Source organism: Phoenix dactylifera, chromosome 9, assembly GCF_009389715.1.
Source record: "Phoenix dactylifera cultivar Barhee BC4 chromosome 9, palm_55x_up_171113_PBpolish2nd_filt_p, whole genome shotgun sequence".
Lineage (NCBI taxonomy): Eukaryota > Viridiplantae > Streptophyta > Magnoliopsida > Arecales > Arecaceae > Phoenix > Phoenix dactylifera.
The window spans coordinates 8,437,876-8,462,098 of record NC_052400.1 but is presented as its reverse complement, the minus strand read 5'-3'; the positions used below and the strand labels follow the sequence as shown (position 1 = coordinate 8,462,098).

General features: G+C 38.0%; 1 protein-coding gene across 2 annotated transcripts; it reads left to right on the top strand.

Annotated features, from left to right (window-relative positions):
• The first annotated feature begins 330 nt into the window (after positions 1 to 330).
• On the top strand, positions 331 to 23,302 carry LOC103721880 (serine/threonine-protein kinase CDG1-like). 2 transcript variants are annotated; one of them, XM_026810327.2, is made up of 9 exons: positions 331 to 466; positions 1,023 to 1,593; positions 2,649 to 2,858; positions 2,983 to 3,212; positions 3,694 to 3,820; positions 3,910 to 3,981; positions 4,183 to 4,369; positions 4,601 to 4,715; positions 22,753 to 23,302. In XM_026810327.2, exons 3-9 carry the CDS (start codon positions 2,708 to 2,710, stop codon positions 23,011 to 23,013), a joined length of 1,143 nt encoding a protein of 380 aa, XP_026666128.1. In that variant the 5' UTR covers positions 331 to 466; positions 1,023 to 1,593; positions 2,649 to 2,707; the 3' UTR covers positions 23,014 to 23,302. The 2 variants fall into 2 exon arrangements, with proteins under 2 accessions (XP_026666128.1, XP_008810476.1); XM_008812254.4 differs by lacking the exon at positions 331 to 466 and having other exon boundaries at positions 474 to 1,593; positions 22,454 to 23,302.
• Positions 23,303 to 24,223: the final 921 nt, after the last annotated feature.

Here is a 24,223-nt window from a genome sequence, read left to right as displayed (position 1 = left end):
CAACAGATGTTTGTACCTCCTCTAACAAATGATTTATCTAGTTGATCTTCACCAAAAAGAAAAAAAGAAGAAAGAAAGAACATAACGGATGCAACACCACTAATCTAAGCGAACTTGGAGAAGGACCCACATCATGAGTGTCAAATCCTCATCGATCTCTCTAAAAAATCTATGAAATCTATCATTGTTATAAATAATGCACATCAAAACCTAGACCATTCATGGGCTGGGCTTCTCTTTTCGAAGCCCAATTGAACAAATATATCCATTAAATCTTGATACAGCTGTATTGCACTATTTCCCCATGCCTACTACCAAAAAAAATGAGTCAAAGGGACGGTAGAGAAGAATACAAGGACGGATCAACCTTTTCCTATTTTAATCCCTCGAAAAATTAGCGATTATTTGCATGAGAACCAAAAAAAATAGAGGGGTTGGGCGGAACTACTCATCGTCAATTAGAAAGGTAGCCGTTATTTCTTTTCTCTTTTACGTTAATTTGTACGGTAGACATAGCTGTGACAACCACCCTCCAGATCTCAATGCAAAACATTCTCTCCCTCCATCCAAACCACCATCCCACGCCAACCTTTCCTTTTTCTTTTTCCTTTTGATTTTTGTCCTTGTTGCCTCTGTTATAATTTTATCAATTGAGACGAAAAAGATGAGATTTTTCCTTACCAGACTTCAAAAAGATTAAATTTTTCTTTCTACTGCCCATAGTTTAAGAGGCCAGAGGTCAGTTTGGGGTGGGGGATATGGGAAAGAGGAAGAGACAGAAGGGAAATATATTCACAGAAGACTCCAACTTGCACATAACCCCTTTTGAATGCTTTACAGCGCATAAAATAAACCCCCTTTTCTCTCATTCCTTCCCCCTTTTCTTTTTTTTCAATCTCTATTCAGCTCTTCCGATCCCCACTTTTGTTAATTGTTTTTTTGTTGATGGGCACCACATTCTTGAGTTTATCGCTGTCAATGGGCTTTTCGTGGCTTCTCTTTTGATGGGCTGGTGTGTTTAGGCCTTGTGAAGAAGAAAACAGTCTCCTTTTATGCTTTGATTTCACCTGGTGTGGGCTTGGTAGTGAAGCGAGGGAGAAGGAAAGGAGAAGAAGAAGAAGGGGAGGAAGAAGAAGGGGAAGGGAAAGAAACAAGAACAGAGTCTTATACCGAGTTGGCGCTGCGTCACCGTCTGTCGGCATTGTCGGCACTCAGATGATGATTGGAAACGTGGGGGATTCAAATAAATTATTGTGGGATTTTTAAGTACAGATGAGATGCCTACGGCTTAACTGGCCGGTCGGCTATAGCGAACACCAGCAACTTGAGGAAGCGATCAAAGGGCTGGGATTCAGCGACGACCACTTGGGGCATATCCTCAACTGGCCTTGGTGAATTGGGCATATAGAGTGCTGTTCTGGGGGTGGTTTTGCAATTTCTGGTTTGGTTTCTTCATTTGAGTAATATCTTTGTTCCAATGTGGACAAAAAGATTTACTTTTGGTGCGCTAGCAATATGTGATTTAATCAGGATGATGAACGAATGAAGCGATGCAGTCACCAGCTGCAGACTTTTAGTTTGAGAAGGTTTCAGGTACTGAATTTTATAATCTGTCAGGAAATTTTAATTTGCTTCGTGTTTTATGATTTTATTAATATAATATCCAAGTTTTCAACGGGGCAAACTAAGATGGATTAATGTGGTAGGAAAAAATTGGATGCCCATCCATTTAATCGGTGGGACTCTATGGAGACGATGAGTCTGGAAAATGTACCTTCTGTGGATCTTAATTCTACTCATATTGGCAAGGATATTTGGACCTTAACATGTAATGAAATTGCAGTCTAAGAACTTGGTTCATAGATATTCGAAAGCTTTTTATAAGTCCAACAAGTTCTATCAAAAATTTGTTATAAATTACTTGTGATTTTGCATTGGATCTCAAGCTGCTCCATTTATTATAATGTGCTATCCTTCTGTATTCTGGATTTGAATGATTTATGGAGACATGTTTCGATGTCAATTGCTTTTTCTTGCTACCATACAACTATGATGCCCATGATGACATGGACTTTTGTTCGACTGATAAAGCTACTGTCATATTTACCACAAATATTTTCATTTAAATTTTCATCATGGCATACCTTCACTAATGTTGCCTAATGTCATCAAAAAAGGTGACAGCTTGCCTAATCTTAGTCACCTGAAAAAATAAATAAGTGATCCATGATTATATCTTTGGCATGAAATATGCTGGATTTGTCAAAAGAATCATCATGAGAATTATTGCTGACAACAAGTACATAATTAAATAAATTTAAAAATATTGATTTCCATCTTTTATCTACTAATTTTTTACTGCTTTGGCTTTAATATATATAACTGACAAAGACCAGTTCAGTATCTTATGTACTTTAGAGCTTCTAGCAGTTTTGTTTATACTAGTATGAGACTTACTGACTTCACAAAATGATTTTCTGTCTTGTCTAAATATAAGTGGCTATTGAGTTCACTGATAGAAATGTGGTGATTTACACCTCCCCACCCCCACAAAAAAAAAGAGAAAGTCAAAATGCTGATTTTAATTGCTTCCAGTTCATTGTTTCTCTTGGTTTCAGTTATAATTCATTTTGGCATTTGCATTCTAGGTTCAATGTATAGGGAGGCAGATTTTCCAGCCACCATTCAACTGTACTGAGGTGGACCCATGTTAGGGATTCTTGCAGCAGCTGTTGGAGGTGCTGCAGGAGCCATGGCATTGGTAGGGATAGTGATCATTTTTGTATGGTACTGCCTATTGCGTAAGAGGAGTGTTTCGAGAACCTCACAGACCAATTCATCAGAACCATCTCTACAAGGTGCTAGTTGTTGATCTAAGAGTATCTCTTTTTTTTTAAAAAAATATATATATATTAAGCTCAGGCTTCTGCTGCAAAGAAAATGATGCCAGACTGCCATTCTGCTCCCTTGGACTTTTTGCAGGACAAAATATTGAATTGTCTTTCAGTGGAGGTGTCTCTTACCCACCAGGCTTGCAAGAAGCAAGATGCTTTACTCTGGAGGAATTGAATGTGGCTACAAAGAATTTCAGCAATATCAATCTGATTGGTTATGGAATGTTTGGAGAAGTCTTCAAGGGCTTGCTTCATGGTGGAATGATTGTAGCTATTAAAAGAAGGCCATCTGCTCCACGTCAGGAATTCGTTGAAGAGGTAATAATAGCTTTTGTCATAAATGATTGATGACAGTGCATTGAGTGCCTGCATGCAGACGCATTGCATGGCCACTTTAGTTGCCAAATTGTATAGACAATATAGACCATCAAATACTAAATATATGATACTTTTTTATATGTGGGATCCAGGATTTTTTTCAAGTTTATTAATTTCTCATTATTCTTTTATCCAAGTAAACTTAATAAAAAAATTTCATTTTAATCTACATTTTTTATCTTAACTTATTCCGAACCTGGCTAGCATATCCAGTAAGTAACTTAATGGTTAATTTTCATGTTAAATAACTTGATAGCAATGTTTGGCAACATGCTGCATGGGTGAGCGCTGACCAGGCACATGAGAGCATGACAAGAAAGGATGCCTCTGTCTCCTTCTGTTTGTTAGTTTCCTATTTCTTTTTTCTCATTTCATATTCAAAGAAGCAGTTTATAGTTATTCTGACCAAGTTTTCTTTTAGGTACATTACTTGTCAACTATTCGGCATAGGAATCTTGTGAGCCTTTTGGGTTACTGCCGGGAAAATGATACGCAAATGCTTATCTATGAGTATGTACCAAATGGCAGTGTTTCCACTCACTTATATGGTGACCTACGCTTCACTTGCACTTATTGTATATTTCCAATCTAAAATAGGGGCATATCAGTTAGAACTCCCTTTGCGTTTATTGTGTAGGTTCCGGTCAGGTGGTAAGTGCAAGGCTAGAATTCAAGCACAGGCTCTTGATAGCCCATGGGGCTGCTAAAGGTGATCATTTGCAAAATGACTGAGTATTGGTGGTTCCTGATATTGGTTTATTCCTAGTGAAGTAGAATAGTGTTCAACTCTACGTAGTTGCTAAATTTTTAAACCTCATATGTACTATTTTCAGCAGTTCCTTGTGGAGTATAAGTGTCTTTAAGCAATACAGTTCCAGGACCTGAATTTTTGTTCCTTTCTGTTGGTCAGGTCTGGGTTTCCTGCATTCTATGAATCCTCCTCTTGTACATATGAACTTCAAAACAGAAAATGTTCTTGTAGATGAGGACTTCATACCAAAAGTTTCAGATGCTGGGCTCCAAAGCTTACTTGATAGAATTGATGATGCTGGTCCATCTTATCGAATGACAACAGATGATCCTTTCCTCGATCCTGAGTACCCACTTACCTTCCTGGAACTCTTAAAAACTGAAATTACTGCTATATTAAATAGAAAAAAAATCACACAAAAGAATAGTAATCATTATTATATTATTTTGACTGTGTACTGTTAATAACTGAATTCTTTATCACATCGAAGGAAAAAATGTGATAAAATCTTTAGTCTTGGCAAATATATCCTCTCTTGAAATTAATTAGACTGTACTATCTCATATTATCTGTGTAGGGTGAAGGAATCTGGAAGATTTTCTGTAATGAGTGATGTATATAGTTTTGGAGTGTTTCTTATGGAGTTAGTAAGTGGACGGGAAGCTAGATCTGACCAACGCATCATTGAATTGGTACTTACTACTTAGCATTCTTCACTATATACTAGTTCTGTTAAACATAAGCTATTTCATCGGATATGAATGAAACAGCAATTCAGTCGTGTGATTAATCTAGAAAATAAAGATGATGAAGAATGTGCTTACCATTTAAATATTCATTGCTCTTGGGAATCAGAATTTGAGTATCAGTCATATATTTCATTTTACTATACATGTTGTTGTTGGATTTCTGATAGTCTTTTATTATAGTATAGCTTTCAAGTAGTATTTAGCAAGAATATGCAATTTAGAAAGCAATATACACCTCCGATTGGTTCTTTAACATGTTATTTACCTTAAAACTCTTTCTACAAATTTAAGTTTGTTTGGTCGGTATGATTGTTCTTTGTATGGTTTGTAATGGGATGCTGTCAAAGATGATGTTATCAGCTGAAGAGTCATTTTGCTAATATCACCCCAAACTTAGATGCTTATTCTTCAATCTTCATTATGTTAAACTTTTTCCTCCTTCCTTATCTATGAAAAGATCAACATTTCTTGCAAAACCAAACAATCGGCCTGCTCACCATATATGATGGTTGCTAAGATATGTTGGTTAAAGGTCAAAAATATAGACACAGGAAAATGTAATTTCTTGGGGACTAGACCTCAAATAATGAAAATCTATGGTATTTACACGCTCAACAATAAACTGCAATTTTACTCCGTTATATTAAAATCTTTGTGTAGTATGATTAAATTCTCTACCACAGAGAAAATCATGCTTTTTAAAAGTTATAATCTGACCCAAAAGCTAAGATAAATTTAAGCAATTACATAGATATATGCATGCACACATGCATGCATACATAATACATACATACATAAATATATTATGTTCAGGTTCAAGCAAAACCCAACCAGAGTAAACCCAAAAACCCTGCTACTGCCAGAGTCATTATATTTTCTGATGAGTAATGTTATGTACCCTAGGCTGGCATATTTCCAATTTGTCTCAGAATTCCTTTCTTTCTTTTGCTTTCCCTGTACAGCTGTGATGTATAATGCAGTTCATGGATATAAATTATGCTGGATACCATCTCACATCTGCCAGTTCAAATGAACAAAGCTTGTTTTCAATGCAGAAAACAAATAGAAACTAAATAACTTGAGGTATAATTTTTAAGAGTTAGAAACTAAATAAAACCGTAAATTGCATAGAATCTTCTTATGCCCTGCTTGGTATTTTTTTTTTTTTTTTTTTTTAAATAGAAACATGGAATGTAATGCAGAAAACATGTTTGGTTGCACTCTTTTTATTTTTTATTTTTTAAATAACTTTCATTATTTCTAGAAAAAGTGAAAGTAAAAAATTGTCACTTCCACTTTTTTAGAAGTGGGTTTTCACCCCCCTCTCATGCCTATGCCCAACCTCCCAATCTTAGCTCTGCCCTTCTGCCTCCTCGAGACCTTCGCCGGCCTCCTCCTCCTCCCTGCCATTGCCCGCCTCTCTAGTGACTTCCTCCACCGCTTTTCCACCATCCTCCTCAGACCTGCCACCTCTTCCATCAATCCGTTTATTCGTTCCTTATGTACATCTTCCACCATTGTTCGCCCATTCTTTAATTCCCAATGTCCATTTGTTCATTTTTGGCATTTGTCTTCCATTGTCTTCCATCCATTCATTCTCTAGGGAGTGGTGACGTCTATCCGTTTCTGGCATCCGTCGGTCTGATCGAGTGGGCTCCATTTTTTTGTTCAAGAGTCTCTCATCACATTGTCCCTACTTGCTCCGTCGCTCACTCCCCACCCTCTCGATGGTTGCTCAGTTCCATGCTTCTAACTTCTGCCATGGCCTTTTGTTTTTGTTATTAAAAAGAGAGAGAGAGAGAGGAAACCAAACATATTTTTTATTGTAAGAAATCTGAAAAAAATGAAAAACAGATTTCTTGTTTCCAATTATTTTAAAAAAGAAAAGTAGAAACAATACCAAATGCAGCCTTAGTCATCAAAAAGTCGTCAAAAAGTGCTTGAAAACCAAGCAAGCACATGACTACACCATTTGTAAATGACAATTTCCAATAGATTGCTTGTACTTAGCAAAGGAGTCATGTTACCCTAGGACTTTGATGTTCATACCAGAGAATTGTTTTATCATCCATTGTTCGGGAAGGAGTTTTATATCTTGGAAGAAGAGCACATGCATGGGAATTGATGTTTGCAACAGTAATCTGTTGCAACAGTTTTTTTGACTATGGTCAACCATAAACAAAATATTTCCAAAGGCTTTTTGTTCATTAAGATCCTACATCTTCAGAACATCATAAATGTGTTGACATCTTGGAAACTGTATCACAAGTAAAATGATTACCTGGATCTTTATCAACCTCATGACAATCCTCTTTACGCTGTCTAATTTTTAAGAACAATACTGTACATTGCTCATCAGTAAGTTATTGAAAAATAGCTTTTTATCTTGCACTGCTTTAGATATTTTTGTCATGATTGATGCTTGACCCTTGATCTAATACCAATTGACTAATGTATGCCATGTTAACTTATAATTGGAATGAACTGAAGTGATAAGAAAATAACTGATACATTGAAAGCAAGTCTTGAAGACTATATGGAATGAATATAAAATTCAATAAATGGCATATTTGCCTTATACAAAGCAAGAGAACTTAAGGGAAAAAGTGAGTATCAAGAATAGGAAACTGCAGAACTTGTCTTGAGATCTAATTGTATTATAGATTGGTGTCTTGACTGGAGAGGGGAGGGGGGAGAACGAATTGACATTCTGCTTGTAATAGGAAAATTGTAATGAGAGATAATCAGTGTTAAAACTTTATACAAGTAGATATTAATATTTCCATATTTAGGAAAGATGATCGTGCTAAATAGATATCTAGGTAACTTTTTCTTAAAAGTAATGTTATTTCTGGTAGGAAAGTTGATAAAGTTCTTTGAAGACTGACAAGAGCATCTTTGTCAAGAACTTTGACACCTTCTAAACTAATGTTCTTTATTTCAAAGTTCAATCATTTTTTTGGAGCTAATATGGTAATTGGTGGATGTAGAATTTATGCTGTTTGTTTACTTGACACATGATATCAGAAGTAACTTGATGCTGAGTAGGAGAAAAGGAGTAAAACAAGAACTAGTAAAAGTTATTCTCTTTCCTTGAAGGAATCTTCCAAAAAGAAGGAGATGAATGCCACCTACCCTTTAGGAATCCACCAAGAAGGCTAAGAAATGATGCTTAGAAGAAATCCATCTTCTAAGAAGAGAAGGCAAGCATGTCTTCATCAACCCAGTTGACCCAATCCACCTATAAACTATATAAGCAAATACATGCAAATGTTGTAGCTACAATACTTTTTGAAGGGATAACATATGAATTGGGAAAGTATAACAAAAGAGACTACCCAAAAGTCAAATGTGGAATTTAAATTAACCAGCCATATTTAATACCATTATCACTAGAAGATGGAAAGGTCTCTTGTAAACATTTTACTATATTTAAACTGAGCTGTCCCATTATGATTGCCAACATACTCTCTTACTTGTGAGCATCTGAGAAGAGAAATCTACAAACAAAAGAAAACCAACCCTTTTTTGTGTCTAATGCATTCACACAACAAATAAAACCCAGAAAGGATGAAACAAAACTGAATACCTCACCTCTCTAATGCTATCAATTGGGAAAGAAAGTGCGATAGAAACAATCTTAAGAAATTGCGACTTCCAAATCCCAAGAAATTAGCATCTCACCTAACTCTTCTTCATTAGCATTATCCAGATGTGGTACCGATTCACATGATGCCTACATCCCTACTGTTTTAGGTAACACTACTCTAAATGAAAAGATGATAATCATCCAATCCATGAATTCAGGATCCAATTAGTACAGCTCGTATCTTCTGATATGTATCACTATTGCTAGCTTGTACTGCCTATTATCAACACAAGGTGCTGGTAGCATCAACCAATACCCTATCTCAATCATGTACCGTACCGGTTCGGTTCTTTATCGGTACGGTTTTGCAGTGAAAAACGGTTCCGACCCTATTTGGGCTGGAATTGAACGGTACGGAGCCTATATCGGCCGATACCGGCTGGTATAAAAGCGAACCGGACGAAATTGAACCTATTCCATCCGGTTCGGCCGGTGCGAACCGGCACCCGCATCCACTAGAGCCAATGCCACAGAGTGGCATTAAAGCCAGTCTGTGACATGAGCACGCGCGGGGTAGCGCGCTGCCCACAGTGAACAGGGCGCGGAAAAACACGTCTAGCGCAGGGAAAGGCGTGCCCGCGTGGGGAAACGCGCTCGCTTGCGAAAAAGCGTGGAAAAACGCGCCTGCGCGTGGGGCAAACCCATCCTGTGCTTTGGCATCTAATGCCACTCTGTGGCATTTAACGTACCGCGTGGGCGTTCTTGTGCACGCTTTTCCGCACTGTAGGCCGGTTCGATACCGGTACAAACCGGTACCGTATCAGTCCAGTAGGCGACCGGTACACCTACCGGTGTTGGTACGGCGTACCTTGATCTCAATACATGGGTGCACATGATATGTAAATACCAACTAGTGACCAATATTGGCATGTATCTCAATATATTAAACCATGATGTAGCCCTCATCAAATGTGCATCCGACATGCCAAACAAGGTTTTGAAACCCGATTCTGATTTTGGTGGTTTTAGCAGTTTTGCTTCAAGTTTCGCAGTTTCGATCAAGAAAAAAATCTAAAAGAGAAGTAGAAAGTAAGAAAAAATTAACGAAAATAATTTTTCATCATTTGGTTGTGTTTTAAGTTATTTAAGTTCATAACTTATATAGTTTGGGCAGTTTCAAGCTGAAGTTAGAATATAAGCAACTCATTTCTTATCATCTTATTGTGATTTAAGCTATTTTGGGTAGTTTCGAGTTGAAACTAAACTATGTTGAATGTTAATGCATTAGACATATCACATAAATATCCTAATCTCTGAAGTAAAATACCATATCAATCAATCAAGCATGAAACAACAATAAAGATACACAGGAGTATAAAATAGATTAGGTTTACTTATTCAATACCATATATAATTGCGATATGGGTCGTGCAAACAATAGTTGTCATCATGATCATGATCACGATGGGTGGGAACACCAATAGCAAGGTTTGGATTATTGCTATCAAGGGTGGTAGCCTTCTTCCCAGGAACAATACAGTACCAACCTGTTTTGTATCAACTCTTGGGATGGTGGTGAGTATCCATACAATACTAGCATGCAAATTTAAGATGTTATTTTTTGGTTTTATTTTTTGTTTTCTATTCTTTTGGGGGTTTTGTTATGTAATCTGATTATGCCCAAGGTACGCAAAACCGACCGAACCGACATACCGGTGAAGATCGGTACCGGTTCCCAAAAAAAAAAGAAAAAATGCGCGGACGCGTGCGTCCGTGTTATGCTGCAGAATGGCATTTAATGCCACTCTACCATATTAAAAGCGGCCACGTGGGGCAGTGCGTGGGCTCGTTGCCCCGCACAAAGAGCTTGGGTGAAGAATCGTGCGCACGCGATTCCCTGCGCGGGGACCGCGATTCCTACCGCGTGGAACGCACACGGGCACAAGTTGGAGGACCCGTTTCCCCACTTGCGCCCGCGTCCTCGTGACCTCTCTTTTTTTTCTTTTCTTTTCCTCCTCTTCTTCTTCCTGAGCTCCTCCTCTCTTCTTCCCTCTCTCCTCCTCTCTTCTCCTCTCTTTCCCCCTTCTCCTGCGAGCAAAGGAGCTCTTCTTCCCCGCGAGGTGCTCGGGAGGAAGAAAGAGGCCCGGTAGCGCGAGAGGTCTTCTTTTCCTCTCTCCTCTCTTCTCCTCTTTTCCTCCCTTCTTCCCCGCAAGTATCGGTGCAAACCGATGTGGTTCGCACCGGTACAAGCCCAAACCGGTGCGGTTCAACCGGTACCGAGCTTGTACTAGTGCGAACCGCATCGGTTCGCACCAGTACGGGCAAGGAACCATTCGGTTCCGACCTCAAAGGAGGCCGCTGTACTGTTTTGTACTGGTGGAGGTCGGCACCGCTGTACCGTACCGATGGAGGCCGGCACTGCTATACCGTATCGGTGGAGGCTGGTACCGATACGGTACAGGCTGAACCGGTCGGTTCCGACCGGTTCAACAGATCATGATTATGCCAATCCTATTTTTATTTTTTTCTTGATGTAGGATATGAATTTAATTGAAGTTCATCTAGTTGCCTATGATATTGATGTGATTGGTTTTTTTTGTCTTGTAGTACAATCAACTATGGCAGTGAATTGCTTTTGGTACAAAGGAGTAAATTTTGTTTCCTATTCCCTATTACTCATGGTCAAAACTTTAGGTCAATAGATGCAAGTCCAAAGATTCGTAGTGGGAAACTTTGACAACTGACTAGTTGATATTTACTGATCAAAAGTCCTATGGATTTTCTATTAGAGTCGACATTAGGTTTGGGTTGAATAATGAATTTTTGTTTTCATTATTGAGTTGAATAATGAATGTTTTCTTTCATTATTGAGCTAAATAATTCTATTTTTAGTTTGGTCTTGTACCTGTTAATGCTCGATCGATTGTTTTTTATGCTTTGCTTTGGGTTAGCCAATATCGCCCTTCGCATTTTCTAAAAAATTTGTTGTCTTGATTGAGACGGGCTTCCCACCAGCCTTGGTATCGGCTCGTATTGGTTGGAAACTATTAGGATGGTGTTGAAAATCAAGAGGATTCACACTCACAAATTATTCTATGGAAGAAAAGTGGAGAAGGTTTTAGGCACACATGAATAACTTGTATTCCACTCACTTCAAAAAACAGCTAGAGTACATAGATATTTATAGGCATCATTAGATGGTCTTTTAACCTTCCTAATTGAATTGGTCATTACACCATTCATAACCCCAAATAAATCTCAAATAACTCCCTCTAAATAAATCCCTTATAACTCCATGTAACTCCCACATGACTAAAAACCTAAAAGACATGTAACTCCTCACCATGCAATTACAAAAAATAAAACCATAAGTTACCAATATTAAAAAACAAGTTTAATAACCAACCCCCCCCTTAAACTTGGTTTTGCAACTCCAAGAAAACTCCTTAACTTGCAAAAAGTTTCACTCTTGAGGGGCTTAGTGAAAATATCGGCAATTTGATCTTGAGACTTCATGTACTTGAGCTTCACTTCCTTCTTAGCCATACATTCTCTAATAAAATGATACTTTGTATCGATATGCTTGCTAACACTGGATTCTTGGCTAATGCTATTGCTGATTTGTTGTCCACAAAAATCTCCGTTGGTTCTTCTTGTAATATATGAAGCTCCTTTAACAAATACCTTAGCCAAATGGCTTGACAAACACAACTTGAGATGGCAACATACTCCGCTTCACAAATAGAAAGTATAACAATAGGTTGCTTTTTTGAAGGCCATGTAAAAGCCGTACTTCCCATAAAGAAAACATATCCTGTCGTACTTTTTCTTTCATCCACATCTCCGACCCAATCACTATTACTATATCCAACAAGTGTGAAGTTATCAACAAATGAATAGAATAGGCCATAATTAAGGGTACCTTGGATGTAGCGGAGAATTCTCTTGGCCATCTTCAAATGGGATGAAGTAGAAGCTTCCATATACCGACTAACAAGTCCAACCCCAAACAGAATATCCGGCCTTGTGCAAGTTAAATATCTTAAACTTCTAACAAGACTTTTGAAGAATGTAGGATTTACCTTTTTTCCATCTCATATCTTGATAATTTGACTCCACATTCCATGGGAGTGCTCACCGGGTTGCTATCATCCATCTTGAACCTTTTGAGAACTTCTTTAGCATAACTTTCTTGAGAGATAAAAAATCCATCTTCCATTTGCTTCACTTCAATTCCAAGGTAATAAGCCATAAGGCCAACGTCCGTCATCTCAAACTCTTGAGACATAGCTTGCTTGAATTCTTCAAATATAATAGAATTATTGTCGGTAAAAATTAAGTCATCTACATACAAGCAAACCACAAATATATCTCCATTATCATTGACCTTTGTGTAAAGGGCATGCTCATAAGGATATTTGGTGAACTTGTTGTCTTGAAAATACTTGTCAATTTTGGTATTCCAGGTTCTTGGTGCTTGCTTCATGCCATACAAGGCTTTCTTTATTTTCAAAACTTTGTCTTCTTACCCTTTCACAATATATCCCAAAGGTTGTTTCACATAAACCTCTTCTTCAAGAAAACCATTCAAAAAAGCGGACTTCACATCCATTTGATGGATTCTCCAATTGTTTTGTGCCGCCAAAGAAATAATTAATCTAACAGTTTTCAAACGAGCAACGGGTGCAAATACCTCATCATAGTCGATCTCAGGCCTTTGGTTGTATCCCTTGACAACAAATCTTCCCTTATGCCTCTTGACTTCTCCTCTTGAATTCTTCTTTGCCTTGTACACCCATTTGACTCCGATTGCCTTTTACCCTTCCGGAAGAGTGGTGAGCTCCCAAGTTTCATTCTTCTCTATGGCTTTGATTTCTTCATTCATAGCATCTTTCCACTTCTTGTCTTAAGTTGCTTCTTCAAAGCTTAGAGGTTCACTACCGGCAAAAAGACAATAAGTGTTAAATCACTTAATCTTTCTGTTACCTCATCCGTGGCATCATATATGTCTTGAAGACTCCTTGTGCCTCTTGGTCCTTCACTTGAACTTGCCTCACTTGATGATAGAGATGATTGCACTTGAGCGGATGATGAAGGTGTTGAAGGTGGAGAAGGGGGCTCCTCCTCTTCAAAGAAAGAAAAAAAGGCATACTCTTTTTTTGGAGAATTCCAATCCCATGAACTTGCTTCGTCAAATTCAACATCTCTACTAGTGATGATCTTGTGACTTCTTGGATTGTACAACTTGTAACCCTTGGACCTTGCATCATAACCGATGAAGACCAATTTTTCACTCTTGACATCTAGCTTAGAGCGCTTTTCATCCGGCACATATGCATAGGCTATGCTTCCAAAAACACGCAAATGAGAGACACTTGGTTTTCTTCCACTTTGTGCTTCTTGTGGTGTTTGATTTGGCACACTCTTGGTGGGACACCGGTTGGATAAGTACATTGCACAATTAACGGCTTCGGTCCAAAAATCTTTGGGCATATTCTTGCTTTTTAAGATACTCCGAACCATATTAAGGATAGTTCTATTTTTTCTCTCCGCAACCCCATTTTGTTGCGGGGATCTTGGAACCATTAAAGGATGGTGAATTCTATTTTCTTCACAAAAATTTTTGAAAGCATTTGATGTGAACTCACCTCCTCTATCGGATCGTATAGCCTTTATATCAAAACTACTTTGTTTCTCAACAAGTACCTTGAATCTTTTAAATGCTTCAAACACCTCCGATTTTTCTTTAAGAAAATACACCTGAGTTTTTCAGCTAAAGTCGTCAATAAATAAGAAAAAGTACTTGTTCTTACCAAAAGATGGTGGATTGAATAGACCACAAACATCCGAATGAATAAGTTATAGTGGTTCCCTTGCTCTTATGCTAGCTTCTTTTGGAAAACTTTTTCTTGATTGCTTGCCAAAGAGACATCCTTCACAAAGTTGATTTGGGTGGTCAATAAAGGGCAACCCATTCACCATATCCTTCTTGGCCAATAATTCTAGCCCATCAAAATTCAAGTGTCCAAGCCTCAAGTGCTAAAGCCAATTTGGAGCTTCAACACAAGCCTTCAAGCATTTAGCAACATCGGTTTGAAGGTTGAGCAAAAACATGCGGTTTCTTGTCATTTTAACTTTGGCCACCAAACTTCCCTTTTAATCTCTTATCAAAAGACTAAGATCTTTCATTTGAATATCATAGCCTTTCTCTAAGAGTTGTCCTAAGCTCAAAATATTATTTTTCATGCTTGGGATATAGAAAATATTAGTAATAAATTGATGATCACCATTTTTCAAGGGAATCAAAATTGTACTTTTTTTCTTGATCGATACTTTGGAAGAATCTCCAAAAACCACATTACCGCTTGCAGTTTCATCCAACTCCACAAATTTGCTTTTGTCACCGCACATGTGGTTGCTAGCAGCATTGTCAAGATACCATAAATCATGATTTCCATTTTCTTCTCCTTTGTATGCCAACAACAAAGTTTGCTCCGTCTCTTCATTGTCAACATAGTTAGCTTCTTCTTCGGCATTTTGAGGACTTCTACACTCCGAAGCAAAATGACCATATTTTTGATAATTATAGCAACGAATTCGAGATTTATCATACCTCCCTCCATTTGATCTCGAATTGTTTCCTCTTCCACGTCTTCTTGATTGATACCAGTCTTGCTTCTTTTCTTCTTTGTTGGATGATCCACGACCACCTCTTCCTCTACCACGTCCATTTCCACGTCCACGACCTCTTTCGCCTTTCCAACTACGATCTTCTTTGTTTTTCAAAGAGACTTTTGTTTGTAACATTTGCTCTAAAGTCTCTTGCTTCTTGACAACTTTCTCTTCATGAGCTTGTAATGACCCCATGTGTTGATTGATTGTCATGGAGTCTAGATCTTTGGACTCTTCAATCGCTACAACAATAAAATTGAACTTGGGATCCAATAAACGAAGGATTTTTTCAATAACCCTCGTATTACTCATATTTTCGCCGTACCTCCTTAGTTGATTTACGACGGTCAACACCCTTGAAGAGTATCCGAGATTGATTCGGATTCTTTCATATGTAAGGCTTCAAATTCACCACGCAAAGATTGATGACAAATTTTCTTGACTTTGTCAACTCGTTGATAGGAGTTTTGGAGAATCTTCCAAGTTTGCTTCGAAGAAGTTGCATTAGCAACTCGTTGTAGCATGCCATCATCCAAATATTGATGGATGATCATGATGGCCTTTCGATCCTTCTTTCTTGTGGTTTGTAAGGACTTCTTTTGAGCTGGAGTCAAGAAATCTTCATTCTCCGATTCCGTGTAGCCTTTGTCAACGATCTCCCGCAAATCTTAGATCCCAAGATTGCCTTCATAGTTATCCTTGGTGAACCACGACATTAGAAACGGAAGCATTTCATTTGCCATCGCTCTTTCTCACAAGAAAAGTCTGGGCTTTGATACCACTTTGTTGGAAATCAAGAGGATTCACACTCACAAATTATTCTATGGAAGAAAAGTGGATAGAATTTTAGGCACACTTGAATAACTTGTATTCCACTCACTTCAAAAAACAACTAGAGTACATAGATATTTATAGGCATTATTAGATGGTCTTTTAACCTTCCTAATTGAATTGGTCATTACACCATTCATAACCCCAAATAAATCTCAAATAACTCCCTCTAAATAAATTCCTTATAACTCCATGTAACTCCCACATGACTAAAAACCCAAAAGACATGTAACTCCTCACCATGCAATTACAAAAAATAAAACTATAAGTTACCAATAATTAAAAACAAGTTTAATAACCAACAGATGGCTGGTTTGTCCCATTTCTATGATTTAAAAAGTTAAAGAAATTGTTTTCCAGATGGGAATGCACTTCGTACCAGCCTTATTGGTCAATATTGACCAGGATGGGTAATACATCCCAATTTAAATTTCGGCGAGCCGGCATGGGCTCGAGTGACCGTTTTCATGCCATAATGATATGGTACCACCAATGGTACTGTATCATTTATGCAATATTTAAATTCTTGTCTAATAGAGATAGGTTAACAATGAGATAGGTTACCCAAATGCTAGGTATCAAATGTTTCATTTGTTGTATACAAAAAATGATATTTTTGTGAAATATGAACAATATTTAGTTTACAAAATATTTGTGAAGCACATAATAAAGGCTATTAGAAACTGTGGCCGTCAAAAATTACATTTGTTGTATATCACTCTTAACTGAAGAGAAAGGGAAATCCATCACAAATTAGTAATGTATATGTGAGACCCTGGAACTGGGCCCGGTCCATTTGACCGGCCCAGTCCCAAACCTTGGCACGTGAGGCAATGGGATGGATTCCTTCCATCCCGAAGAAGAAGGAAGCCCTGTTTTTAGGGCTTCCTCTCCTCCTTGAGACCACCGAGATAGAGCCGCCAAGCCCGGACTTCCTTTTGGTTTGGGGGCTCTTCCTTCTCCGTGTTGCCGCCGAAAGAAAGAGAGAGAGAGAGGGCCGTTGGGTGGTTTTCTTCTTCCTTGCCGCCGGAGAGGAAGAGAGGCGCCGGTCTTCGTCGGGACTGAGGGAAGAGTCCCTTGCCTTCTTCTCCTCCTCTTTTGATGCTTGGCCATGACGTGTTGTGGGTTGGAGCCAGCCAATCGCCGGATTTGGGTCCAAAACGGCTTGCTCTAGCCGTCGGCGTGTTCGCCGCCGCTAGTTGCCGGGGGTGGCCGGGCTTGCTCCGCCACCTCCTGCCGCTGTCAAGGCCAGCCACCGCAGCCGCCCTTGGGTTCGATCGAGTGGAAAGAAGAGGGGGCGGCGGGGGGTCACGGATCCCCTGTTTCGCCGAAGGAGAAGAGGGGAGTCGGAAGAGAAAAGAGGAAAGAAGAAAAAGAAAAGAAGGAAAAAGAAAAGAGAAAAGAAGAAAAAGAAAAAGAAAAGAAAAAAGAAAAGAGAAAAGAAAAGGAAAATAATTTAATAATAATAAAGAAAGAGGGTGGTTTATGGGTATGAAACCAAACTCGGGGTGCTAGACACTTTTGCAGGGCCAGCCATGGGAGGATATTAAAATTTAAGTCTTTGTATGCATATATTGTGATGAATTTTAAAAGAAGAATATGATTTTTGAATATTAGGTTCTGCGAGGGATTTGCGGAATTAATTGGATTTGTTGTGGATTGCGTTCGCAAGGTAAGTGATGTAACCTTTTTCTAGATTTATCGGCAAACCATATATATGTTTTACGAATCGAATTATTCGTGATTTCGAATTTGATGCATGGATTATATGTATATTTTTAGAATATTGTATGACTCTGATTGAACGTATTTGCTTCTGATTTGAATTGTATTTAATTGCTCTGACATTGTACTTTTCGGCTTGGAACACTGAACATAATGTAAGAAAAGATGATGACTTGAAATAGATTCAGACTTACAGTCGGGCTATGTTGAGGATCCTGCCAATGGAGGCTAATACATTGGTACCGCAAGAAGAATAGTCGGTGATATGACCCTGCCATAGGGAATATGTGGTCATAGTTCCTGGTTTTTGAGTTGAATCTGATAAATTGAAAGAAATTAAGATGTGAACGATATTTGGTTTTGACACTGTATGTTTTTATAACTGAAATATGACATAGAGAACTAAGTGAACTTCGACCTGGCTATGTTGAGGACCCCACCAATGGGGGCAGATACGTTGGCAATTGACTGTCCTGAAGGACTCACCGCAAGAAGATTAGTCGGTGTTGATGAACCTGCCACAGGGAACATGTGGTCATAGTTCAGGATCGACAAGATGAATTGAACATGTGAAAGAATCTCGAAATTGTGAAAAGAATCTTAAGAATTTAAGAAATATTTGACTTGTATCTTGGAACTGTATATATATTTATTTTCTACATATTATTGCTTGATTTATCTAGTTAGAATGTTCATTACTTACTAGGCTGTTTAGCTCATTATACAATTTCTTATTGTTTTACAGATTCCGAGAACTAGTCTATTGGGGTTCTAAAAATGGAAGAGCGACTAGAAGGATTGTGGCACAAGTTATCTTAGATTAGGGCTATTTAAGTTGATCTGTTATCTTGGACATTTATTATGATTGCTGGACATTGCAAGGTTTTGTTATTTTAAGAACTAGGTTTCTGCATGTTGGTAATTTATTGTTCCGCTGCGTATTTTGAACTATGAGACCTTATGACTTGAGTTAGTCGATGGAATAAGATTGCATTTATTCAGTTAAATTATTTTAGACTTTTATAATTGAGATGTTTAGTCAAGATGCCTTGTATGCTCGTGGGGAGAGTTTCCTATGGGTGTGCGGCGGTTGGCGCGACCCCCAGTTCGCGATCTCGGGCCGGGGGCGTAACAGTATAGCTGATGTACCTAAACAAAAAAATGACAAGAGTATAATGGCAAACATGAACACAGCTTTTTAAAAAAGCAATTGTTGCCATTTTCGGTTAGTTTTTGCCAAAATTGGCCAAAATCACCAAAATTGGACCAAAACCACTCATCTTAAACTGTCCAAAATTGCTGATATTGACCGAAACTTCGTTGAGAAATTGGAATGTTTTTTTTCTTAGCTAAAATAACCCTATGCTTGAACCAATTTTAGGATAGATGCATGAGACATATTAATGTTATGCTTCCTCAGTTGACAAGAAGTCATCCTTGAGTCCTTTTTTTACCTTGAGGCAATGTTATCAAATTGCTGACCAAGGTACGTCGTACTGTTCGGTTCCGGCCCAAATAGGGTCGAAATCGTTTTTCACTGCAAAATCGTACCGGTCCGGGACCGGAACGGTACGGCACATGCTGAACGGGCCAGTACGGGCCGGTTCAGCATACCATGATGATGAGGCAAGGCCAAATGGCAGATAACCCTATATGTCCCATATGGGTGCCTAGATGCTTGGGTGGTCTCCTAGGGGGAAAAGACATCCAAGCTTTTAGTATGCATACATTCAATCAAAGGTAAAAATAAGCATACACATTTCATATATGCCCTTTTCTTTGCCATATATGTTATCATGGAACCTATTTTTCATACTTCAAAAGTCTAGAATCAAATCTAACAACCAACAGGCTACAGAACATAGCAAGGTAGCCACCACCTAGGAAGCAGCAAAAGGAGGAAGGTAGAAGTAGTAGCTAGCAGGATTTGGGGTTATAGCCAACGATCAAGGAGGAGGAGGAAGCAAGCAAAACAGAAGGGAAAAGAAAGTGGAATGGCTAAATGAAGATTTTAAAGTAGAAGAAAAAGTGGAAGGATAGGAGAATAAAATGAAGATTGGTCTGAACAAATATATATCCATATATACACACATTATAAGGACCATTCCTTGGAGCAATGGTAAAGGCTTGGGCTGACAAATGCAATGGCATGGATTTGAGTCCCAGGACAGCCACTTTGGGTAAAAAAATGCAAAATATTAGGTCTGTCCCCATTTTGCCCCTCCTAGGATCCCGGATTGCTGAGAACATAACTGGCTAATGGTGTATACATGCACACACACAAATTGGCACTAGTGCTAGCTGCTACAGTGGCCGATGCCACCTGTCATTGTTGTTGAATTATTGATTATGGTTGCCACTAAGTTCGCCTTATTTTTTGTTGCTCTCGCGCAAAAATCCCATATGGGGCTCAAATGGGGATAGAAAATGAGGAAGGAAACTCTTAATGAATTAAGGTCTAGTGGGCTTGGCTTATGCAGCTGGTAAATTAAACACTTAGGCAGCTGATTTTAACAGGACCGCCTTAAGGATCGAAGAATTTGATGAAGTAATCGTGCAAACAATTTCTACTACATTTTTGATTCTTTCTTCTTCTTGAGGCACTCAGCTATCATTTTCTTCTGCATTCAAGGTTCGTAATGTTCTTACACCTTTCGATGCATATTTTAATTAGTTGCTAATCATTTGGGATATTAGATTTCATTCATCTAGTTTGTATAGGGTCACAAGGATTTTTTAAGTCTTGAATCAAAATGAAACTTTGGCAAATGGTGAGATGTTTGCCATCATAATATTGTCCCAACTTAGAAATAATCACAAGATACTTGTGAACAAACTTGCATCTATTGGCTGTAAAGCAATCCATGTAATATTCTAGTGAGGACATGTGCAAGCATGTGTTTAGTCCCACGTTGGCTATGCACTAAGTAGATCTTGGGTACTCATGTAGAACCAATGAACCCAGATAGTATCTTTTGGCTAGCCTTTTTCGGTGAGGTCCTAGGTTGTTATAAATGGTATCAGAGCTGACCAGGCCCATGGCCCATATAGACTAGAGAACACTACATAATAGGTTTAGATTGGATTTGTGGTATATGTGATTAGATTTGAATGGATTTGGAGCCTTAATCTAGTGAAGACACCAAAGCTTAACGGGGGGAGTATGTGAGGACCTATGCGGGCGTGTGTTTGGTCCCACATGGCTATGCACTGGGTAGATCTTTGGTGCTTATATAGGACCAAAGAACCCAAATAATACCTTCTGACTAGCCTTTTTGGGTGAGGTTTTGGTTTGTTACAATTTTACTTGATGCTTATTGTGTTAAAATATGAAAATGGTATCCTAGTTTGGTTCTTTATCATGGATAGGAGGTTCAGTCCAATCTAAGATATTTTCTTCTTCACAACCATTTAATGAGAGGCTACTTCTAATCATTGCTTGGGATGTCATGCCTGGAAATGTGAAAAGTATCATTATGTCTCAAAGATCTATAGTGTCTATGATGCCTGTGCAGAAGTTGCATTTGTTTTCTTGCAATGGCCAATTTGATGTCATGAAAGTTGTAGTCCATGATGGCCTATACTTTGATATTGATTGATGTTAGAAGCAAGTTGATTGAGTTGGAGAAAAGTAAAACAAGAAATAGCAAAAGTTAATCTCTTTTCTTTATGGAGTTCACCATTTTTTTTGTTTAAAAAGAAAAAGCTGGGAATGCCACCTGCCGTGAAGAATCTACAAAGAAGGCTAGGAAAAAGGTCACTAGAAGAAACTTCTTCTAAGAAGAGAAAAACAGTATTTCTTCATTCATTCACTCAATTAACCCACCCATTGCACTGCTGCACTATTTGTAAGAAAATACATTCAGACATTAACTATGCAAACACTTTCCAAGGAGGCAACATATGAAGCGAGAAGTCATAACAAGTTTTCAAGAGAGAGACCACCATATATCAAAATATGGAGTTGAACTTAACTACCCATATTTAATGCTCTCGTATAGTCAATCAAATATGGAAATGTCTCTCCAAAATACTAGAATCCTCCATCATAAGTGCCACGTTATGGGGAATTGAGATGATATTTTGTGTAGATAAACATTCTTTGGCTTAAACTGATTTTGGGACTAGGTGCATGGGTGCTTCAATGTCAGGATAAGTCTTTGCAACAATCTTAAGGAGAGGCCATGCAAACTTAATGGTGTTTGTAATGTGCTCTACTGATGCTAAGCAGTCACTCTATACTATTTATTTACAATGGCCAATTAGATTTGGGGTGGTGATGAGGAGATTTTGGCATTCTATGGGTGCTGTTGGATTCATACTTCTTTGCTGAAGCAGAATCTTGGAATGGAAATAGAGATGGCCAACTTCTTTCAGTTCACAGACTAGTCAACAGTCCAAAAATAGAGAAGTGGTTGTCATTTCTTTGTTAAGAAGAATAGACTACACTATGTGCTGGGATATGCCAGGATGGTGGAATTCTAGGTAAAGGTGGTTTGGAGTTTGGGGTGTTATTTGGCCATGCTTGTGTAGTGAATTTTTGCTATTTAGTTGTTTGAGGTTGGTTGATGTATTCATACAGAGCATGCCTTGTTATTTATTTGGTGAAGCTATATCTAGATATATTTTCTGGAAAAAGAAGTCTAACAACATAAACTTTTCTTGCCGACTAAAAGGTTTCTTTTTGGTAAATATAAGGACCATTTTTTAAAAGTCAACTACGACCAGAAAAATGATCCTTCTCTACATATTGTATTTCAGTACTGATCACATGACATTTCCATGGTCCTGCAGAACTTATACACTGCTCTTAGACCTTAGACCTTTTTATTTATCTAATTTTTCAGCTACCTTACATCTGCAGGGCAGCTTGGGAGTTAATTCTACCCAATGTCTAGTCCTCAACCACCACCCCAGAATTCTTGGTATCTTTAGCATGAGAAGTAGATCTCTTGCCAAGTCAGCTTCTTATAAGACCAGGCCTTGGTTTTATGTGTTTATATGCATGAAAAGTTTTATTCAGCTAGCAATATAGTATCAAACTGTGAACTCAGCTCATGTGGCAGTTTAATTCAGTTCGGTTGTCTATTTCTATAGTGCAGACTTGCAATTTTGGATTCTGAAACTGCAGTTTTCTTGATAAACAATCATTTGGTTCTGAAGGCACAAAACTATCAGGAGCCACATAATATTTCTACCCTTGTCGATCAAAGAATGGGCAGCAGTTTTACCTCTGAAGGCATGAATGAGTTCTTGAGGCTAATAGCTTGGTGTTTGAACCCATCTAGCAAGAGACGTCCACCCATGAATTATGTGGAGTTGGAACTTGACCGGATACATGAGAAAGAAATGAGCCTGACCACCATAATGCCTGAAGGTGGTACTACTGTGACTCTTGGAAGCCAGCTGTTTACTGCAACATAACTGAGAGGATCTCCGGTTCTGCCTGAAGTGTATATCAGATCTTTGAGCTTGGTTTTGGAATTGTAAAGTGGATCATCAGCCTGCAAGTGTATAGAAAGAATAGCTGTATAATTCCTTTAGTTTTTTTCACCATAAATGTTAGTCATGTTGTACAAAAACTGTTTTTGTTGTTATACCCATTTATATGATTGATGTTGGTGTTGATTCAAAATTCATGTATGTTTATTATGTATGTGGACAGGTTTATCATCGTCTAAATCTAATGAAATTCTATTTTGGTTACTTTTAATAGTTTTTTAGTCTCTCTTTTCTACATTTTGTTAGTCACTCTTTTCTACATCACTATCTCCTATGATGTCTAGTTTGCCGTCCATAGTATCATATGAATGGCTGCCCTTAGTTTTTATTTCTTTAGAAGAAAATTTCAGTCTTTGCTGGCATCTTGAGTTAATCTTTTGATAACTTCTTTAGGATGCACTATCTCAGGTAAAAATCAACCTGAAAGCATAGCTTATTCTTTTTGGTTATTAACATCAGGCTGTAAGTGAATTGCTTTCTTTTATTCTCGTGTTTCCTGTCTATCTACAATTATTGTGACTTTCTTCCTTTCAGGTACTTAAGATGTCATCAAGGCACTTCAAGCAATCAGAGAAGTATATCCCAACTCTCTAGCATATCCGTTTATCTATTTCTATGGTTACTGATAGTTATGTTTTTTTTGATACACATGCATGTACATTATTCTCCCATTCATTAGCTGTCTTTTTTCAAGTAGAATTATATCTAACACTGTCAAATTGTTGAATTAAGAATTTCTGACAGAATCCCCACTTCGAAAACAAAAAAGAGATGGATTTACAAAATTCCTATATCTCAAAATAAAAAGAGAAAAGCAGAGAGAAATATTTGGTGAGTGGAAGTCTCCTTATGCTTTCGTTTGGTGGCACTCGCATCCTATCATTCTTCTACTTATCCCTGGATCCTAATTTTTTTTATATACATTATGAAGGATTTGTATTAGGAAATGACATTTAAATAAATCTAAAATGACATCTTTTGTCGGAAATCTTTTTCTCATGTTTTAGATTTAATGAGGTTACCCATCTTCAATTTCTTTTTGTGTATATAAAAGCCTTCACTCAATATCTAAATTTCTGAAGCTCCAGTTTTAGTGACCATAACTGGATTTTGTTCCAAATATGTTTGAAAA